This window comes from Megalobrama amblycephala, linkage group LG2 (assembly GCF_018812025.1).
Source record: "Megalobrama amblycephala isolate DHTTF-2021 linkage group LG2, ASM1881202v1, whole genome shotgun sequence".
Taxonomy (NCBI): domain Eukaryota; kingdom Metazoa; phylum Chordata; class Actinopteri; order Cypriniformes; family Xenocyprididae; genus Megalobrama; species Megalobrama amblycephala.
Window position 1 is genome coordinate 31427072 of NC_063045.1, and position 17329 is coordinate 31444400.

The 17329-nt window shown below is 41.3% G+C and overlaps 1 protein-coding gene across 7 annotated transcripts in view; it reads left to right on the top strand.

The window, feature by feature from the left end:
• Positions 1 to 17329, top strand: part of LOC125255244 (fibrillin-2) — a 144220-nt gene that overhangs the window by 98179 nt on the left and 28712 nt on the right. For all 7 annotated transcript variants that reach the window (XM_048170325.1, XM_048170296.1, XM_048170321.1 and 4 more), the window contains 11 exons: positions 2815 to 2940; positions 3145 to 3270; positions 4011 to 4133; positions 4327 to 4452; positions 4824 to 4949; positions 5140 to 5262; positions 6942 to 7064; positions 7165 to 7290; positions 8571 to 8693; positions 8780 to 8902; positions 9098 to 9259. In XM_048170325.1, coding sequence (XP_048026282.1) covers positions 2815 to 2940; positions 3145 to 3270; positions 4011 to 4133; positions 4327 to 4452; positions 4824 to 4949; positions 5140 to 5262; positions 6942 to 7064; positions 7165 to 7290; positions 8571 to 8693; positions 8780 to 8902; positions 9098 to 9259 — 1407 coding nt within the window. The remainder of the gene's footprint in view (positions 1 to 2814; positions 2941 to 3144; positions 3271 to 4010; positions 4134 to 4326; positions 4453 to 4823; positions 4950 to 5139; positions 5263 to 6941; positions 7065 to 7164; positions 7291 to 8570; positions 8694 to 8779; positions 8903 to 9097; positions 9260 to 17329) is intronic.

Below are 17329 nucleotides of genomic sequence, written 5' to 3' on the forward strand. Positions count from 1 at the left end.
CCCCCCCACGCCTGGCGGCATGGCCGCTTCTGTCTCAAGGTCAATCAGGCCTGTCTATCAGCCCTGAAGCCCTGGTTGAACCCCGAGTGGTTCAAGCGTGGCGTACCCCTTCAGGCGGCGTCGCGAAGGACGGTGCTCTCGACGGACGCATCCAACTCGGGTTGGGGCGCTCTTTGAGAGGGCAGACCGGCCTTCGGCTCGTGGTCACACGAGGAGAGCCATCTTCATATCAACTGCCTAGAGATGCTGGCAGTGATACGTGCCCTTCACTTCTTTCAGGCTCACCTGACGGGACGCCACGTCCTAGTCCAATCGGACAGCATGACCGTGGTGTCATACATAAATCACCAGGGAGGTCTTTTGTCCAGCCGCTTATGCACACTGGCGAAGCGTCTTCTGGAATGGGCTCTACCCAGGTTTCTGTCGCTCAGGGCGACACACATTCCTGGGAAAGCATATCTGCTCCCAGATTGGTTGTCTCGGAGCAATGTTCCCTCAGACGAGTGGACGCTCCACCCCCAGACGGTTCTCACAATATGGGAATTCTTCGGGAAGGCAGAGGTCGACCTCTTCGCCTCAGAAGACAATTCTCATTGCCCAACTTATTTCTCGAGGAAGGACGACGCGCTGGCCCACCATTGGCCCAGCACCCTTCTTTACACATTCCCCCTGATCGCTCTGATTCCTCAGGTTATCAGACGAATCAAGGAAGACGAGCACAGAGTCCTCCTGGTGGCCCCACTCTGGAGGAGCCAGGTTTGGTCCTCAGAGCTGTTCAGGCTCTCCACGAGAGCCCCGTGGCCCATTCCTCTGAGACGAGACCTTCTCTCTCAGGCGAACAGGACAATTTGGCACCCACAGCCAGAACTTTGGGCTCTGCACTTATGGTCCCTCGACGGGAGCCGGTTAACCTCCCCGGGGACGTGTTGAACACCATCTCTCAGGCGAGAGCTCCGTCTACGAGACGTCTCTATGCCCAGAAATGGTCAATCTTTGTTGATTGGTGCTCTGCACGCAACATAGTTCCAGCGGAGTGTGACGTATCTCTGATACTGTCTTTTCTCCAAGAGCGTTTGAATTCAGGGCGAGCACCTTCAACGCTCAAAGTTTACGTAGCAGCCATCGCAGCGTTTCACTCTCCTATCGCTGGCCAGTCGGTGGGGAGAAACGGCCTAGTGGTGCGTTTCTTGAGGGGTGCTAGGCGATTGAATCCTCCTCGCCCGCTCACTGTTCCCACCTGGGACCTATCTATGGTCCTTAGGGCTCTCAAAGGGCATCCCTTTGAGCCGCTGTGCTCAGCTGACCTCAAGCCCCTGACGCTTAAGACCGCTCTGCTACTGGCTTTAACATCGGTAAAACGTGTCGGCGATCTGCAGGCCCTCTCTGTGAGCCCTGCTTGCCTTGAATTTGGGCCCAACGACTCTAAAGTCGTATTGAAACCCAGGCATGGCTACGTCCCCAAGGTGCTCTCGACCCCGTTCAGAGCACAGGTCATCTCCCTCTCTGCGCTCCCTGTCTCGTCAGAAGAGCAAGAGCTGGAGTTGCTCTGCCCTGTTAGGGCATTGAGAACTTATGTAGAGCGATCACAGCCCTTTCGGCTATCAGATCAGCTCTTTGTTTGCTTTGGCGGCCGCACCAAAGGGTCTCCGGTCTCAAAGCAACGCCTCTCGCGTTGGATTGTCGACGCCATAGCTCTTTGTTACTCCTCCATGGGTTCAGAATGCCCCATAGGAGTTAGAGCTCACTCCACTAGGAGTATGGCCTCTTCATGGGCCTGGTCCAGTGGAGTTTCTATCAAAGACATCTGTGAGGTGGCCGGCTGGTCCTCGCCATCCACCTTTGTCAGATTTTACCAGTTGGACGTTCCGACTTTACAAGCTCGGGTCCTATCGGTGTGATGCAGCGGCCTCTTCGAGCCCCGCCTCAAACCGGTTCAGGAGTAATCTCCTCTTGTAGTGTAACTTGGGTTCGACGGCTTCGGCCTTCTCATTAGTTTCGTGGACCCCCCTAGGCGTCCCAAACATGTCCAGTCGTTCCCTGCCGTGGCACGGCGCGGTTGAATTCGTTCCCCATACGCAGTACGAGTGAAGTATCGAAAGGGAACGTACTCAGTTACTAACGTAACCTGGGTTCCCTGAGATACGGAACGAGTACTGCGTTACTTGCCGTGCCACGAGGCTGTGGCTTCAAGGTCGTCGATTGGCCTGGAATCCTATGGCGAAACGCCCTCTTTTATAGCACTAAACCCCGCCCCTTTCGGCGGGAATATTCGCACGCTTTGTCGCCATAGGCCGCGCAGCTATGCCGCGCCGCTATTGGTTCAACAACTTCTCATGAGTGAACCAATGACGATGCAGTTACACTGCGTTATTGAAAAAGGCTTCAGTGACGGGGAAAAAGGGAGACTTTTCCCCATACGCAGTACTCGTTCCGTATCTCAGGGAACCGAGGTTACGTTAGTAACCGAGTACGTTTCTTCAGAAAATTTGGACTAAACCGCTCGATTCATATGGATTAGTTTTCCAGTCTCTTTATGAACTTTTTGAAGCATCAAAGATCAAGTTGCAAAGGCAGTCTATGGAGGGACAGAATGCTGTCAGATGTCATTAAAAAGATCTTCATTTGTGTTCTGAAAATGAACAGAAGTCTTACAGGTTTGGAACGACACAAGGCTGAGTAATTAATGAAAGAGTTTTCATTTTTGGGTGAACTAACCCTTCAAGTCTTTTCATTCCCATGAGTTCATTGAGCCATGATTATGGGAATAACAATAATTATGATGTGTACAGTATGTGTGTGTTTGTAATGCTGTAGATATTGATGAGTGTGAAAGAAACCTCTCACTGTGCAATGGAGGCACTTGTGAAAACACTGATGGCAGCTACAAGTGTGTGTGTCCACCGGGTCATCAGCTGTCTGTGGATGGCAGTGCCTGTGAAGGTGAGAACTAAATCATATAATTTCTATGTGCTGTATCCCACTCTTTTTTTATCAGTAGAATAATGCACAGAACTCTTTACCATTTCTCAGCTCGATTATACTGATTATTGTACACAGACAACTTCTTGAAATTAACGGAGACCTTTTAACTAAATATATATTTTGTTTTGACCTGATTCTTCTGATGGATCTGTTTGTCTGCAGATGTGAATGAGTGTGATCTGAGTAGCACGTTGTGTCATAACGGCAGGTGTGTGAATGTGGTGGGGACCTACCAGTGCTCCTGCAACTCTGGTTACCAGACAACACCTGATAGGAAAGAGTGCACAGGTCAGAACTTTAGATTAGAGTAGCTTTTAATGATCTTCAAAGCTTCAAACTCTCCATTTTATCTGTTCATTTAGTAATTTTCTATGCCTCTGTCCAACAACTATTTTGTGTCTATGGATGCTGTAGATAGATTAATGAAAAGAGGAGTAAATGAAACCAAAGTGGCTATTAATTCTCTTGTAAGAAATCTCTTCTGCTGACCAATGCTGCATTTATTTTTATCAAAAATACTGTACAGGAACATTGTGGAAATATTAGTATTTTAATTTAATAGTTTTTTTATGCGAATATATTGTAAAATGTAATTTATTCCTGTGATCAAAGCTGAATTTTCAGCACCATTACTCCAGTCTTCAGTGTCACATGATCCTTCAGAAATCATTCTAATATGATGATTTGATACTCAAGAAACATTTCTGATTATTATCAGTGTTGAAAACAGTTGTGCTGCTTCATATTTTTGTGGAAACATGATACAGTATTCTTTCATGAATATACAGTTCAAAAGAATAGCATTCATATGAAATAGAAGTCTTTTGTAATATTATAATTGTCTTTATTGTCAGTTGTGATTGATTTAATGCACCCCTTGTTGAATACAAGTATTAATTTCTTGCAAAAAGAATCTTACTGATCCCAGTCTTTTGAACAGTTGTGTATGTAATTGCTTGTCAGCTATTACTGAATTTTCCTACATCTCTAACACAAATGTCTGTTTTGATGACATTTGTATTCTTCAGACATAGATGAGTGTACGATAGAGAATGGAGGATGTGAGCTGTACTGTAGTAATTCAGAGGGAAGCTACTTCTGCAGCTGTGGTCAGGGTTACGCTCTGACGCCAGACCAACGGACATGTGCAGGTGCATTCTAAACATCTGCTGCTTTACTACCAAACCTGACAAAACACTGTTGACCTTTTCTGTATCTACAGAAGCCTCATTTAACATCTGTAATTTTCAAACACATCTGAATATTGTGGAACATACTGTACACTGTACATAGACTCACCTTCCCAATTCTCAATTCTCTGTCTGTGTCTCTGTGTCTCTCTAGATGTGAATGAATGTGAAGAGGATGTTGGCATCTGTGAAGGTGGTCAGTGCATTAATGTCCCTGGAACATATCATTGTCTGTGTTTTGAAGGATTCGTGACTTCTGCAGACACGAGGACATGCATCGGTATGCATCAGTATAATTCTTAAACAGAGATGTATTTTTAGAAGGAGTTTTTAACTTTGTTTGCTCATTTGTATATAATTCAACTCACACATCTAGAATAACTGTCTGCAGAGATCATTTGCTGTGTGTGACAGAGAGTATGTGTTCTTCATGGGACATTAATTTTACTTACAGTACATCTCTCAAGATTGTATATAAAACAAATAAGAGCAAAAATAAGTCAACATCTGTGTTAATTACCCATGTTTTAAAAGTTACAAGAATGTGATGCATATCTAACCAGATGTATCAAGTCTGTCTGTATTGGGTCTGTCTTGAATCTGTTGGTGAATCAAATATGTTCGCATGGGACTTTTGTTTGATGCTTGCAGATGTGAATGAGTGTGAACTCAACAGCAACATCTGTATGTTTGGGGAGTGTGAGAACACCAAGGGTTTTTACATCTGTCATTGTGAGATGGGTTACGCTGTGAAGAAAGGAACCTCTGGTTGCACCGGTGAGACCTGCATGATCCAAAAAACACATCAGAAACATGTAACGCATGTGACGTGTACTTCATACTCAGTATTATAAAAAACTTAAAATTATACTGTCAATGTATGTAAATACTCCACAATGCACAGAGCTTTGTAATAGTTTGTTAATTGTATATGTATTGGCATGCAATCTCTTATGCTTTGATACAGATGTTAATGAGTGTGAGATGAACACTCATAACTGTGACACACACGCCACCTGTGTCAACACAGCAGGACTTTACCGCTGCTCCTGCCAGGACGGGTGGTCTGGTGATGGAGTCAAATGTGCTGGTGCGTGTTATTCATGATTTACCCAGTTACTGGGCTAGAAAGGTGTGTAAACTGAATGTGGCTGTGTAACTTATCCATGTTACTGATTTATAATGCTAGCAAAATGCTTAAAACTCTCTTAACTGTGGTACTCACTGCAAAGCACAGATACAAAGAGTTTTATGATCGTTTTATGATCTTTTATGATGAATGTTGTAATTTAACCTTTACTACCTTTTCTCTATTCATTTTCTAAATCAGAAATACACAGTTTAATTTTAACCTCTTTATGGTTGTACACAATTATTGTAAGCTAGAAACAGTGTTTAAGAAAATCTCTGTTGTATAAAGTACCCAATCATCATGACTAAAACTAAAGATACCTGAATGGGAAATGAATAGAGTAAAAGTTAAAGTAGCCCCTGAGAAAAATACTTCCAATAGGTAGAAGTATTACAAAGCTTATAAAGCAGTAAAATGAAGAGGTCTGAAGAAATACAAAGCACGTAAAGGGGACATGATGAAGGTAAGATGAGATGCGAGGGAGAATTATATTTCAATGTGTTTACATTCATTCACAAAAGGTCTGCATTCCCCAAGAAACTTCACAAGAAAGCAGAAGTGTAGTGAGGAATGCGAGGAACGCAAGGGAAAACGCAAAAGCTTTGAAAAATCTTTTCTGGAGTGTCTATTTACACCAGGTGCAAACAACCTGCCCTGTTGGCAGAGGTTATTTACACTAACTCCGCCCACAAATGTCTGATTGAGCTAGATAAAATTACAAAAGAAAACCCGTTGATGACAGTATCAGTGTCGTGGAGAGTAAGGCGGGTGGCGTTAGCTTTTGACGTGACTGACCCGAGTTCGAATCCTCCTTTTTCCAAACTCATTCTTCTTCTTTTTTCCCCCATAGCATTTCAGCTTGGAGAGGTGTTTATTTTAAATAAAAATGAAAAAATATTAGAAAAGTGGAAATAAAGTGCCTTACGGGTATTTAATAGTGGGAATAAAGAGTTTAATGGGCAGGGTTAGGGAGGGAGGGCTTTATGGACAGGGACAAGTAATGTTCCAATAAGGCAGCATCTATTTAATGATGTTTTATTAACAAAATTCAGGAGGAGCACTTTCAAATGATCCTTCAATCATCACGTCATTCCAACCAGCTGTCAGCAGTTTGTAGGAATTTAGACTTTATCATTTACTCACCCTCTTGTCATTCCAAACCTGTGTGACATCTTTCTTTCTAAAGGATATTTTAAAGAGTGACCATTGTATGAACAAAAAACAGTTTGACATTTCTCAAAATATTTTATTTTCCACAGAAGAAAGAAGTGCATATAGTTTTGGAAAGTTTAGAAACAGCAAAATGAATGGTGGTGAATGAGTGTGCAACAGCATGAAACTGTCTCCAGCCCCAGAATGGTTTCACAACAATAACCACATTATATTTCACAAAAGAAAAATAATCTTTATTTACAAAATCAAGCAAAAGAAAAAAGTTTAAATACTCTCCTTCCCCCTCCCATCATCCAATCATAACAAGGCACTGATTATTGAAGTCAGGTGACTACTACAGAGAGGGACAGAGAGAGAGAGAAAAGACAGGGCACAGTTTGGGCACAACAACAAACCTTGTTATCTAATAATGTTTTAAATTATGAGTTTAATATGTATGAGTTTAATATGTATTTAATGTGTAGATGTGGATGAGTGCGTGAACAGGACTAACATCTGCAGTGCTGATGCCGAGTGTGTGAACACAGCAGGCTCGTATCGCTGTGAATGTTCAGACGGCTTTACTGGTGACGGATTTACCTGCTCAGGTCCATCATTCATCATTCGTCTGTCTGTTCAATCTTCTGGTTCATCCACACCAACATACTTCCATCATACATCATTCACTGGTGTCTTGATGTCCTGCAGATATGGACGAGTGTGCTGAAGATGTGGATCTGTGTGAAAATGGCCAGTGTCTCAATGTTCCCGGCAGCTATCGCTGTGAATGTGAGATGGGCTTCACACACACTCCGAACAGCAAGACCTGTCGAGGTGCGCTTATCTACACACACAGACTGCAATAATATATTCTACTGATTGACTGTAATTTAGCTGCATATCACAGAACTGAAATGTAGTTGTCAAAGTCAGTTACTGCTATTTGTGTATTGTGGACAGACAAGGGATCACCCAAAAAAGACAATTCTGTCATTTACTTACTTTCATGTTGTCTCAAATTAAAATTACTTTCTTTCTTTCATGGAACACAAAAGGAAAGGTTTTGCTGATTGCAGGTTGAATGGGCATGGATGCAGTTGAGCTTCAAAACTGTAAAAAAGTATAAAAATGTGATTTTTGTGTGAGGAACCAACTAAACTTGAAGTTGTTATTCACAGAACATTTGGCCTTCCGATGCACACTGAAAAATTGATTACTTAAAAATGGTAATATCTAAATTAACTGGTTTCATTCAGAAATATTATTTGGCATCATTGAATAAATACATTACACCTTAATAAATACATTAATTTATACCAACAAAATTATTTTTATAAGTTAAATCAGGTAATAAAAAAAGTTTTTCATTAAGGTAACAATTGCAGGTAACAAGTGAACTTCATATTTCTGATTTGATTATCTTTATACAGTTATTGAACTAAACTGAATCAAAACTGAACTGACTGCAGCTGAACAATGACACTGTTTTCATTTTAGAGCTGCTTTACAAGCAGAATTGAATTCTGTTTGCATCATTGATCATTATTTTCCTGTTTATGATTGTAAAGCTGCTTTGAAACAATCCATATTGTATGAAGTGCTTAAAGTCAGCATGAAATGGAAGCAATAATCTTTTCTTCTATTGTGACGTATATCCAAGTGAAACAGCTTCTGGAATAAGAAAATAATGTAGGGCGTACTTAATTTCATCCTTGGGAATTGGCAATCAATCGATCGTAGGAAGTTGGGTGCTGCTAACTAAATGGAGGCAGATCTGAATGTTAGTTTGCAGTCAGTTGAGTAGGATATTTAGTCTTGTCTTCCACTGAGACACACATCATGAAGAGAACAGACGCCGATTCAAGGGGGAGGGGAGATTAACATTTTTGATTAAACATTACGATTGCATTTGAATTTTTTAAAAATAATGATGTGCAGGGATAAATCATTTATAATAAAGACTGCAACATTCAATAGAAAAAAAGAATTGTCAATTTACATTTCATGGTGACTTTAATTAAGAGTCAAATGGACTACCTTTTATGATTCTTTTATGTAATCAGTCCTTGTAAATGAATGTTATAATTATTGTGAATCAAGTGTGTATGTTGCAGATATAGACGAGTGTTCCTTCCAGAACATCTGTGTGTTTGGCACATGTCAGAATATTCCAGGAATGTTTCGCTGTATTTGTGATAAGGGGTATGAGCTGGACAGGACAGGTGGAAACTGCACAGGTAAACATGCTGTTACCCTACAGTAACACATCAACAGCTGTTCTTCACCTCAAACAGTGACCGTTTCTGTGTTGTTGTGATAGCAGACATGGACGAGTGTCTTGATCCCATCAGCTGTGTTAATGGTCACTGCGAGAACACAGTCGGCTCGTACCAGTGCAACTGTCCCATTGACTTTGAGCTCAACCCCACTGGAATTGGCTGCGTTGGTAAGATTAAACTGATTATTAAATTTAACCTGAACAATAATGCCATCACAAAAATAATAGTGCTGATGCTATCATTAGCAACTCTGCATCATGCAGAACGATGTAATGTATTCACTGTATATCTTGCATCCTTCCCTTATTGAAGTGTTCTGTCATCATCCATAAAAATACACATGGTTTCTTTCCATGTGGCAGACACGCGAATAGGGAACTGTTTTCTGGAGGTGGCATATCCTAGACGTGGTGGGCTGGCCTGTAGCGGTGAGGTGGGGTTTGGAGTCAGTCGTTCGTCATGCTGCTGTTCTAAAGGACGGGCATGGGGTAACCCATGTGACCTTTGCCCTCCGTTCAACACCTGTAAGAAACTCTACAATAATACTCAATTGTTTAACACTACAGTACTTCAAAATGACAAATTATACCAGAATCAGAATGAGCTTTATTCGCGAAGTGTGCGCAAACACACATGGAAGTTGTTGTGGTTTTCCAGTAGTTCTGGGTACATCCATCCATCCATACATACATACATATATAATACAAGAGGATAGAAAGTCACTAAGTAAGTAAGTACTAAGTAAATAAGTAAGATTAAGAAAATAATAATAATAATGATAATAATAGTAATGTAATGTAAATAAATAAAAGTAATGTAGTGATTTTTAGTTTGTCCATCAAAGGACACAAAGTAAAATAGGGATTGGTACTCAAGTCACCGCTGACGTTGTGATTTTTGGACACACGTCTCTTAAGGTGTGGTTATGAGTACATCAGATGACCACTTCCCCCTTTTTCCCTAGTTCAGGGCACCAGTCAAGGTCTGTTACCTTGGCAGTATGAGAACACTCCTAACAGGGGCTTTCATGCATTTAGAATTAATGTAAAGTGGTCAGCTGATTTATCTGAAAGATTGGTGATATTGCTAACTTGTAGAACCTTTTCTGTATTATCAGCACAAGGAAGACACAAGTGTAATAAAATAAATTTTATTAACAAAAAGATAAACAAGAATAACTAACACAACTACTGAATGAATACCATGAATGATAAAGGAATAAAGTGCATAAGCTACATAGAATACAAGTGATTAAGTTGGGTGTGGCTATGGAAGAGTTACGCTATCTTATGGAAAGATAAAGTTTCTCTAAAAATAATAAGGTGGAGAACCCTATTATGCACCAAACAAATAAACGGAAGGTTATTTGTTATTAACTAACATCAGCTATATTACATCTAATGGAAATTAGGAAATTATATACTGATAATATACAACAATGCCAAGGTCTCTGGAAAGAGGTTTGGTTAAGTGATATTTACGTTCCACTTGGTCGAGTTCGATGACGGTGACGTCTTCCACTGGTTGTGCTGGGCGACAGTGCAGTGGGGAGAGGAGCCAGAATCTGTTTCAACAGTCTTGAACACGAAGCTCTGTGGGATGCTGATCTCCTGGAGCACCAAAGGGTCCTAAAATCTGGAACACGCAGATGAGGCCCTGGTGTAGGTGCAGAAGGTCCTTAACAATCTGGAACACGCAGACGAAGGTACCTTGAAGTGAAGGTTTGCTCTCCTGAGCTTAACCTTGTTGCAGATGTCGTTACTGTCTCGCTGGACGGAAACTCTGAACGTAGTGTTAGTTGATGTCTCTTTCCTCACAAGCTAGAGGCTCAGAACATGGTCGTCTCTGTTGCTGCCTCACAAGCTGTAGGCTCAGATCACGGGATCTGTTGTTGTCTCTTCTGGATGGACCAGAGGCTCAGAACGGTATATCTGTTATGTCTTCTCCCTTCGCAGGGCAGACTCAGAACGATGTATCTGTTGTGTCTCAGCTTCGCAAGCCGGGACTCAGAACGGTCTATCTGTTAATGTCTATCCCCTTTGACGGACAGACTCAGAACAAGGAGTGTCTGTAGAAAGGGTACCTTTATCCCTTTCCGATGAGGAGGAGATTGCATTTTGGCGCTTCTCCATTCGAGTGCTGTGATTGGCTGCTGGCATCAGAGGGGACACACACAGTGTGGCCCACCCTTCTCTCCCCTGTGGAACTCATTTGCATAAAGCACAAAGTTGGAAGTCTTTACAGTGTCTTTAAAGTTTACCAATGCATTTCTCACTTTCCGAACCACCACCAGAATACCTTTGGCAATATTCTATACAAATAGAGACTAAACATGATGGAAAAAGATTGGACTGTCATTCAATTGTACATTAACAGCTGATTTTGCATCAGAGGTTTCACTACAAATAGCTGTCACTGAGAATACTTATTTCTGTGAATAAATATGAAATGGATGTGTAGTTTGCATCAGTTCTAAGGTTTTCAAACATAGTTTTGAATGGATTCGGATGGATCTTTGTGATCTCTCTTTGTTTCACCCATTGCTGCTAAGGTCCCGAGGAATTTTTATGGCAGTCTCTGGCCAACCTTAGGAAGTAGTGTTTAGATGGGTGAAGGGCAGTAACTGCCTGTGGACCAATGAGAAGCCTTGTCCTTCCCAGGCTTGGTACAAGAGGTCTTCTTCTTACCCTCTTACGTAGGACAGTTTGTTTGTGTTAGTCCACCGAGATCCAATCAAAATGTAGCAAACCTTTGTCCACTGTTACGGACAGAGAGGGGCCCGGCCATAAACTGGGCCCTAGAAGGTGCTGTTCACTACAGTAATATACCTCTAGATCAGAAGACGTAGATTTTCAGAAGACCTGATTTTATGCCTAGATGTTGTAGTGTAGAGGTCTTCAACCCTGCTCCTGGGGACCCACGGTCCTACAATTTAGCTCCAACCCTAATCAAACATACCTGAACCAGCTTATCAAGCTTTTCAGGATCGCTTGAAAATCACATGCAGCTGTGCTAAAGCAGGTTGGAAATAAACTTTGCAGGACATTGGGTCTCCAGGAGCAGGGTTGAAGAATACTGTTCTAGTGCACAGAGATCTGTAGTGTCTGCCTGAGGGCAGAAGTGCAAACAGGCTGTGGCCTGTGGTGATGTTACCTGCTCGTTTATTCACTCTGAAGATGGAAAAATGCTGGAGTTTGGCGAGGTGCACACCAGTTATTCTCTGCTGTTCTAACAGTCTGTTATAGTCTTATGTCTGATTTGCTGGCTCACCCAAACCAGACTATTATAGAAGTGCACAGAACCGACTAACAGCTGAGTAAAACTGTGTCATCGTCAACTGAAGAATTTCAATCTGCCAGAGGTGTAGAAGGAAGTACTACCTCTGCTGGGCTTTTTTCACAATAGCCACATTTCCATTGTCGGGCCAGTGCGAGCCAGGGCTAACAATGCTGTGCTAGGCCAATAGCCTCGGACCTCAAGCAACGAGGCCAAAATCAAGTTGCATTTCCACTGTCGGGCCAGTAGCCCCGCAGCACTTCCCTAAAACCTGCCCTTAACACGCCTCAATAGAACAATGTCAGAAGACCTCACCATTTCACCAGCTAACTGAAAACTAGCTAGATCGCAAAATGAGCATGACAGAAACAAACGTTTGATCTATCTTTACTTAAAGACTTAAGATTCCAACATCAATATTTGACCAATGTTTTACAATAAAAAATGTTACAGTAACGGTAAATTATTCATTTGTGTCAGGAGTGCACATCAATTATGCTGAATCAAAATGATATTTATATTCACATAAAAAGAGAACACATACCTATCCAGTTGCACCTGCTTCCATTTACGATCATAAGAATGCAGAAGACAACTCCATTAAGGCTTTTAAATCCAAAGGCTTACACATTTAGAAATATATTGATAAAATATCATATGTTTACATCACATTTCTGAGCATTTCTATAAATTTTCCTCGAAATTATGTTAAGATTGCAATCCGAGGATGTTTGAATGATCTCTCATTCTCTCTATACTGTTATCCTTTCAGCCAGAGCAACAGAGGGAGCTCACAAGCAGAAAATAGTTATGAGTTATGCAAGTTAACCGGAGTGTATGACAGATATGCAGATGCAATGCATTAGTCCAGTATCAACAAAGGCACACGGAAGAGACAGATAAAACATTAAAGCAAGTTGTCTACATTCCTCAAGCAGTCTCTGGTATTTTCCATAAGCGTGTGTATTTATTGTCGCAATGGTTAAGCATAAGTAGGCTTTAGCATTGCATATAAGTATATTTCTGCCTCATACGGTGATCAGAATCCCCATCGGATCGCAAGGAAAATATTTCAAACACTCACTGGTGTCTGAAAGTGAATTTTGAGCTGAAAATTGTTTCAGATGTCTTAAATGTTGAAGTTAGCTGGTAGCCTAGGAACAGGGCAGCGGTGTTGACCATCTCCTGACTCTGTCTCTATTCATGACCATTCCTCAAGCCCCAGTTGGCCTGCTTTGGACCAAGTTTATTTGGCGGGCCAAACAACCCTGGCCATTTGCCCTGAGGAAGCCCCGATGAGGCCTGATCAAGCCCCAGAAGTGACAGTGGAAACTCGACTAGCACGCTCGCCTTTGGCCCGACAGTGGAAATGCGGCTAATGGGGTCTATGTGAATGTCCCACTTCAGTTCCTGAGAGATGGTGGTGCCCAGGAACCTGAATGACTCCACTGCTTCCACAGTATTGTTCATGATAGTGAGTGGGGGGTGTCTTGGGGTGTTTCTCCTGGAGTCCACTATCATCTATGCTGTTTTGAGCGTGTTCAGCTCCAGGTTGTTCAGCTCCTGACTGCACCAGACAGCCATTTGTCCAACCTCTTGTCTGTATGCAGACTCATTACCGTTGTGGATGAAGCTGATGACTTTAGTGTTATCTGCAAACTTCAGGAGCTTAACAGAGGAGTCTTTTGTAGTACAGTTATTCGTGTAGAGGGAGAAGATCAATGAGGAGAGAACAGAACCCTGAGGAGCACCAGTGCTGATGGTTCAGGTGTTGGATGTGAATTTTTTCCAGCCTCACTAGCTGCTGCCTGTCTGTCAGAAAGTTGATGATTCATTGACAGATGGAGGCGGATACAGAGAGCTGGGTTAGTTTAGTCAGGAGGATATCTGGAATGATGTTGTTGAAAGCTGAGCAGAAGTCCACTAAAAGGATCCTTGCATAAGTCCCTGGTTTGTCCAGATGTTACACAATGTAGCGCAGTCCCATGTTGACAGAATCATCTACGGACTTATTTGCCCGATAAGCAAACTAAAGAGGGTTTAGCAAGGGGCCAGTAATGTCCTTCAGGTGGGCCATCATCAATCTCTCAAATGACTTCATCATATGACAAATCATACTTATCTGACCGTTATCAGTTTGTAGTAGTAAACGATGAGATATTATATCGATCACAAGTTAAATATGGAGTACCGCAAGGCTCAGTACTAGGACCATTGCTTTTCACTCTGTACATGCTACCCTTGGGAGATATCATTAGGAAGCATGGCGTTAGTTTTCATTGTTACGCTGATGATACTCAGCTCTATATTTCTTCATGCCCTGACGAAACTTACCAATTCACAAAATTAACAGAATGCATAGCTGATATAAAAAACTGGATGACCAGTAATTTCCTACTACTAAATTCAGAAAAAACAGAGATTCTAATTTTTGGACCAAAAACTTCTTCACGTAATAACCTAGAATATTGTCTAACACTTGATGGCTGCACTGTTAAGTCTTCGTCGTCAGTTAGGAACCTGGGTGTGCTCTTTGATACCAATCTTTCATTTGAAGGCCATGTTACTAGCATCTGTAAAACCGCTTTCTTCCATCTTAAAAATATATCTAAACTACGACATATGCTCTCAATGAAGAATGCAGAACAGTTAGTTCATGCGTTCATGACCTCAAGGTTAGACTACTGTAACGCTCTACTGGGTGGTTGTTCCTCCCGCTTGATAAATAAACTACAGCTCGTACAAAATGCAGCAGCTAGAGTCCTTACTAGAACTAGGAAGTATGACCATATTAGCCCAGTTCTGTCGTCACTGCATTGGCTTCCTGTTAAACATCGTATAGATTTTAAAATCTTGCTAATTACTTACAAAGCACTAAATGGTTTAGCCCCCCAGTACCTAAGCGAGCTCTTAATGCATTATAGTCCTTCACGTTTATTGCGATCTCAGAATTCAGGCCAGCTGATAATACATAGAATATCGAAATCAACTGAAGGCGGCAGATCCTTCTCCTATTTGGCACCTAAACTGTGGAACAACCTTCCTAGCATTGTTCGGGATGCAGACACACTCTGTCAGTTTAAATCTAGACTAAAAACGCATCTCTTTAACCTGGCATACACATAACACATTATATATTTATATTTTCAAATCCGTTAAAGGATTATTAGGCTGCATTAATTAGTTTAGCCGGAACCGGGAACACTTCCTATAACACCAGATGTACTTGTTACATCAGAAAAAGAATGGCATCTACGCTAATATTAGTCTTTCTGTTTATCCCGAGGTTTACCGTAGCCAACCGGATTCGGGGCCGTTTCCAGATGAGACCGAGGACCGGTGCCTTGACACGACCCCAACGCAGCCCTGTATCAGCAGAGATCGAGTCGACTAGATCATCCATTGTGAAGACATCATTGACATGACAGCCAGTGCCACAGTTTCCTCAAAATTATAATCACGATTATTAATCATGTTTATTCTATCAAAAGAGTAATGTAACTATGGCTATTTTGCAAGTTCTTTACCAACCTACACTTCACCCAAAAGGCCTGTAGGTGGCAACAAAGACTTAAATTTAACCAACTATGATAACTTCGTTAGATGGTAAATCAATACAAAACATGGTTTTGGTGAGCGCTTTGTAATATGTATTCACATTAGATTTTAAAGCAACACAATTCGTTTGCAATAAGACAAACCAGATTCAAATTGCCCGGCAAATTCGTAAAGCAAAGAAAAATCATTTCTAGCTGATCAACATTATGAAAACTGGTAAAACCTTTAGGAACTTCAAAAGATAAAACAGCGAAATTCCTAATATTACTTCCAATATTTTCAAATTATGTTCATTTTCATAGAGTGGGCCAATATCGTGACGATTATTTAAAATCAATCGAGAGAAGCAGATATCGTTATCGTGATAAAATACGATTAATCGTGCAGCCCTAATTTAATTTAATTTGACTTGACATTTGATATTCAACAGTATCCTTGACATTTATTCAACAGTGCTTTTGATCTGCCTGCATTGACACTATTCTTTAAAAGGAAAAATTATATACCAATTATCAATGTAAAGCTGCTTTGACACAATCTGCATTGTAAAAAGCGCTATATAAATGAAGGTGACTTGACTTGACTTGACTTCATGACTGCAGACGTCAAAGTAACTGGCCTGTAGTATTTATGGCGCTTTTCCACTGCATGGTACAGCTCGGTATAGCCCGCTTAAATAGTACCACCTCAAACAAAGCCGTACCGATACTAAAATGTGACGTGTAAACACTGCAGGTCACTGAATGGTCAGAATCGTCACTACCAGCATCATTGGATTTGTGACATGAGACACCCAACCTGCTTAGATTTAAATAGTCAGCAAAAGCCACCGCAGTCTCATTTGTTCACACAACTTTTTTAAACGACTTGCTTTAAACGACCATCTCACGGAACTAGAAATAAGAAATGGCTGTATCGTGGTCAGTAATCCCACCCACTTTGAAGTGGTACTAAACTGCAGTGGAAAAGCAAACCGAGCAAAGTGAGATAAGCCGTGCCATGCTGAGCCGAGTCGTACCACACAGTGGAAAGTGGTCGGTAGTCAGTAGACAACGTGGCGCCGCAACTATAACGATCAGTTTATAATCATACTAGGACTGTCCTCGACTACAGTCTAAAGATTTTTCTGGTCAACTAGTAGTCATTAATTTTTAAGGGATTAGTCAACTAATCTCATGTTTATTAATAAACCATATAAATCATAATAAAGAGCATTTAATGCCTACATAGCCTAATCAGCATTCAAGCGCACATATAAAAAAAGATGTATTACTCTTATCTGCATGACCAAAAATGACAGAATTTCAAGTGCAAGTGCTCACACCGGCTCCTCTATGTTAGCCATCATGCAGCGCGCTACTATTCAGCTTTCACACTCCGCACAAACACTTGAATAGACCACATTTTTCTAGGTTAACGTTAAAGCGAGCGGCCATGTAGGTTGCTACTAACATGTTTCAGAAGATAAGCCATATTTGAGGTAGATGAATGAGGTCGATGAACAGAGTTGGGCAAGTTACTTCCAAAATGTAATACATTATATATTACTAGCTACTGTCATTTGAAAGTAATTATCATTATACATGAGTGATCCTCCGGAGGGGCTTGGAGATAACTTAAAACTAATTTAAATATAGTAATATAATTAATTAATTGTATTATTAATACGTTAAATTAAATATTAAACAAACACCACCTCTCTGCATATTCTGCGATTGTTTCGGAAAAGCTCACGCACTGTGTGAAATACAGACTGAACG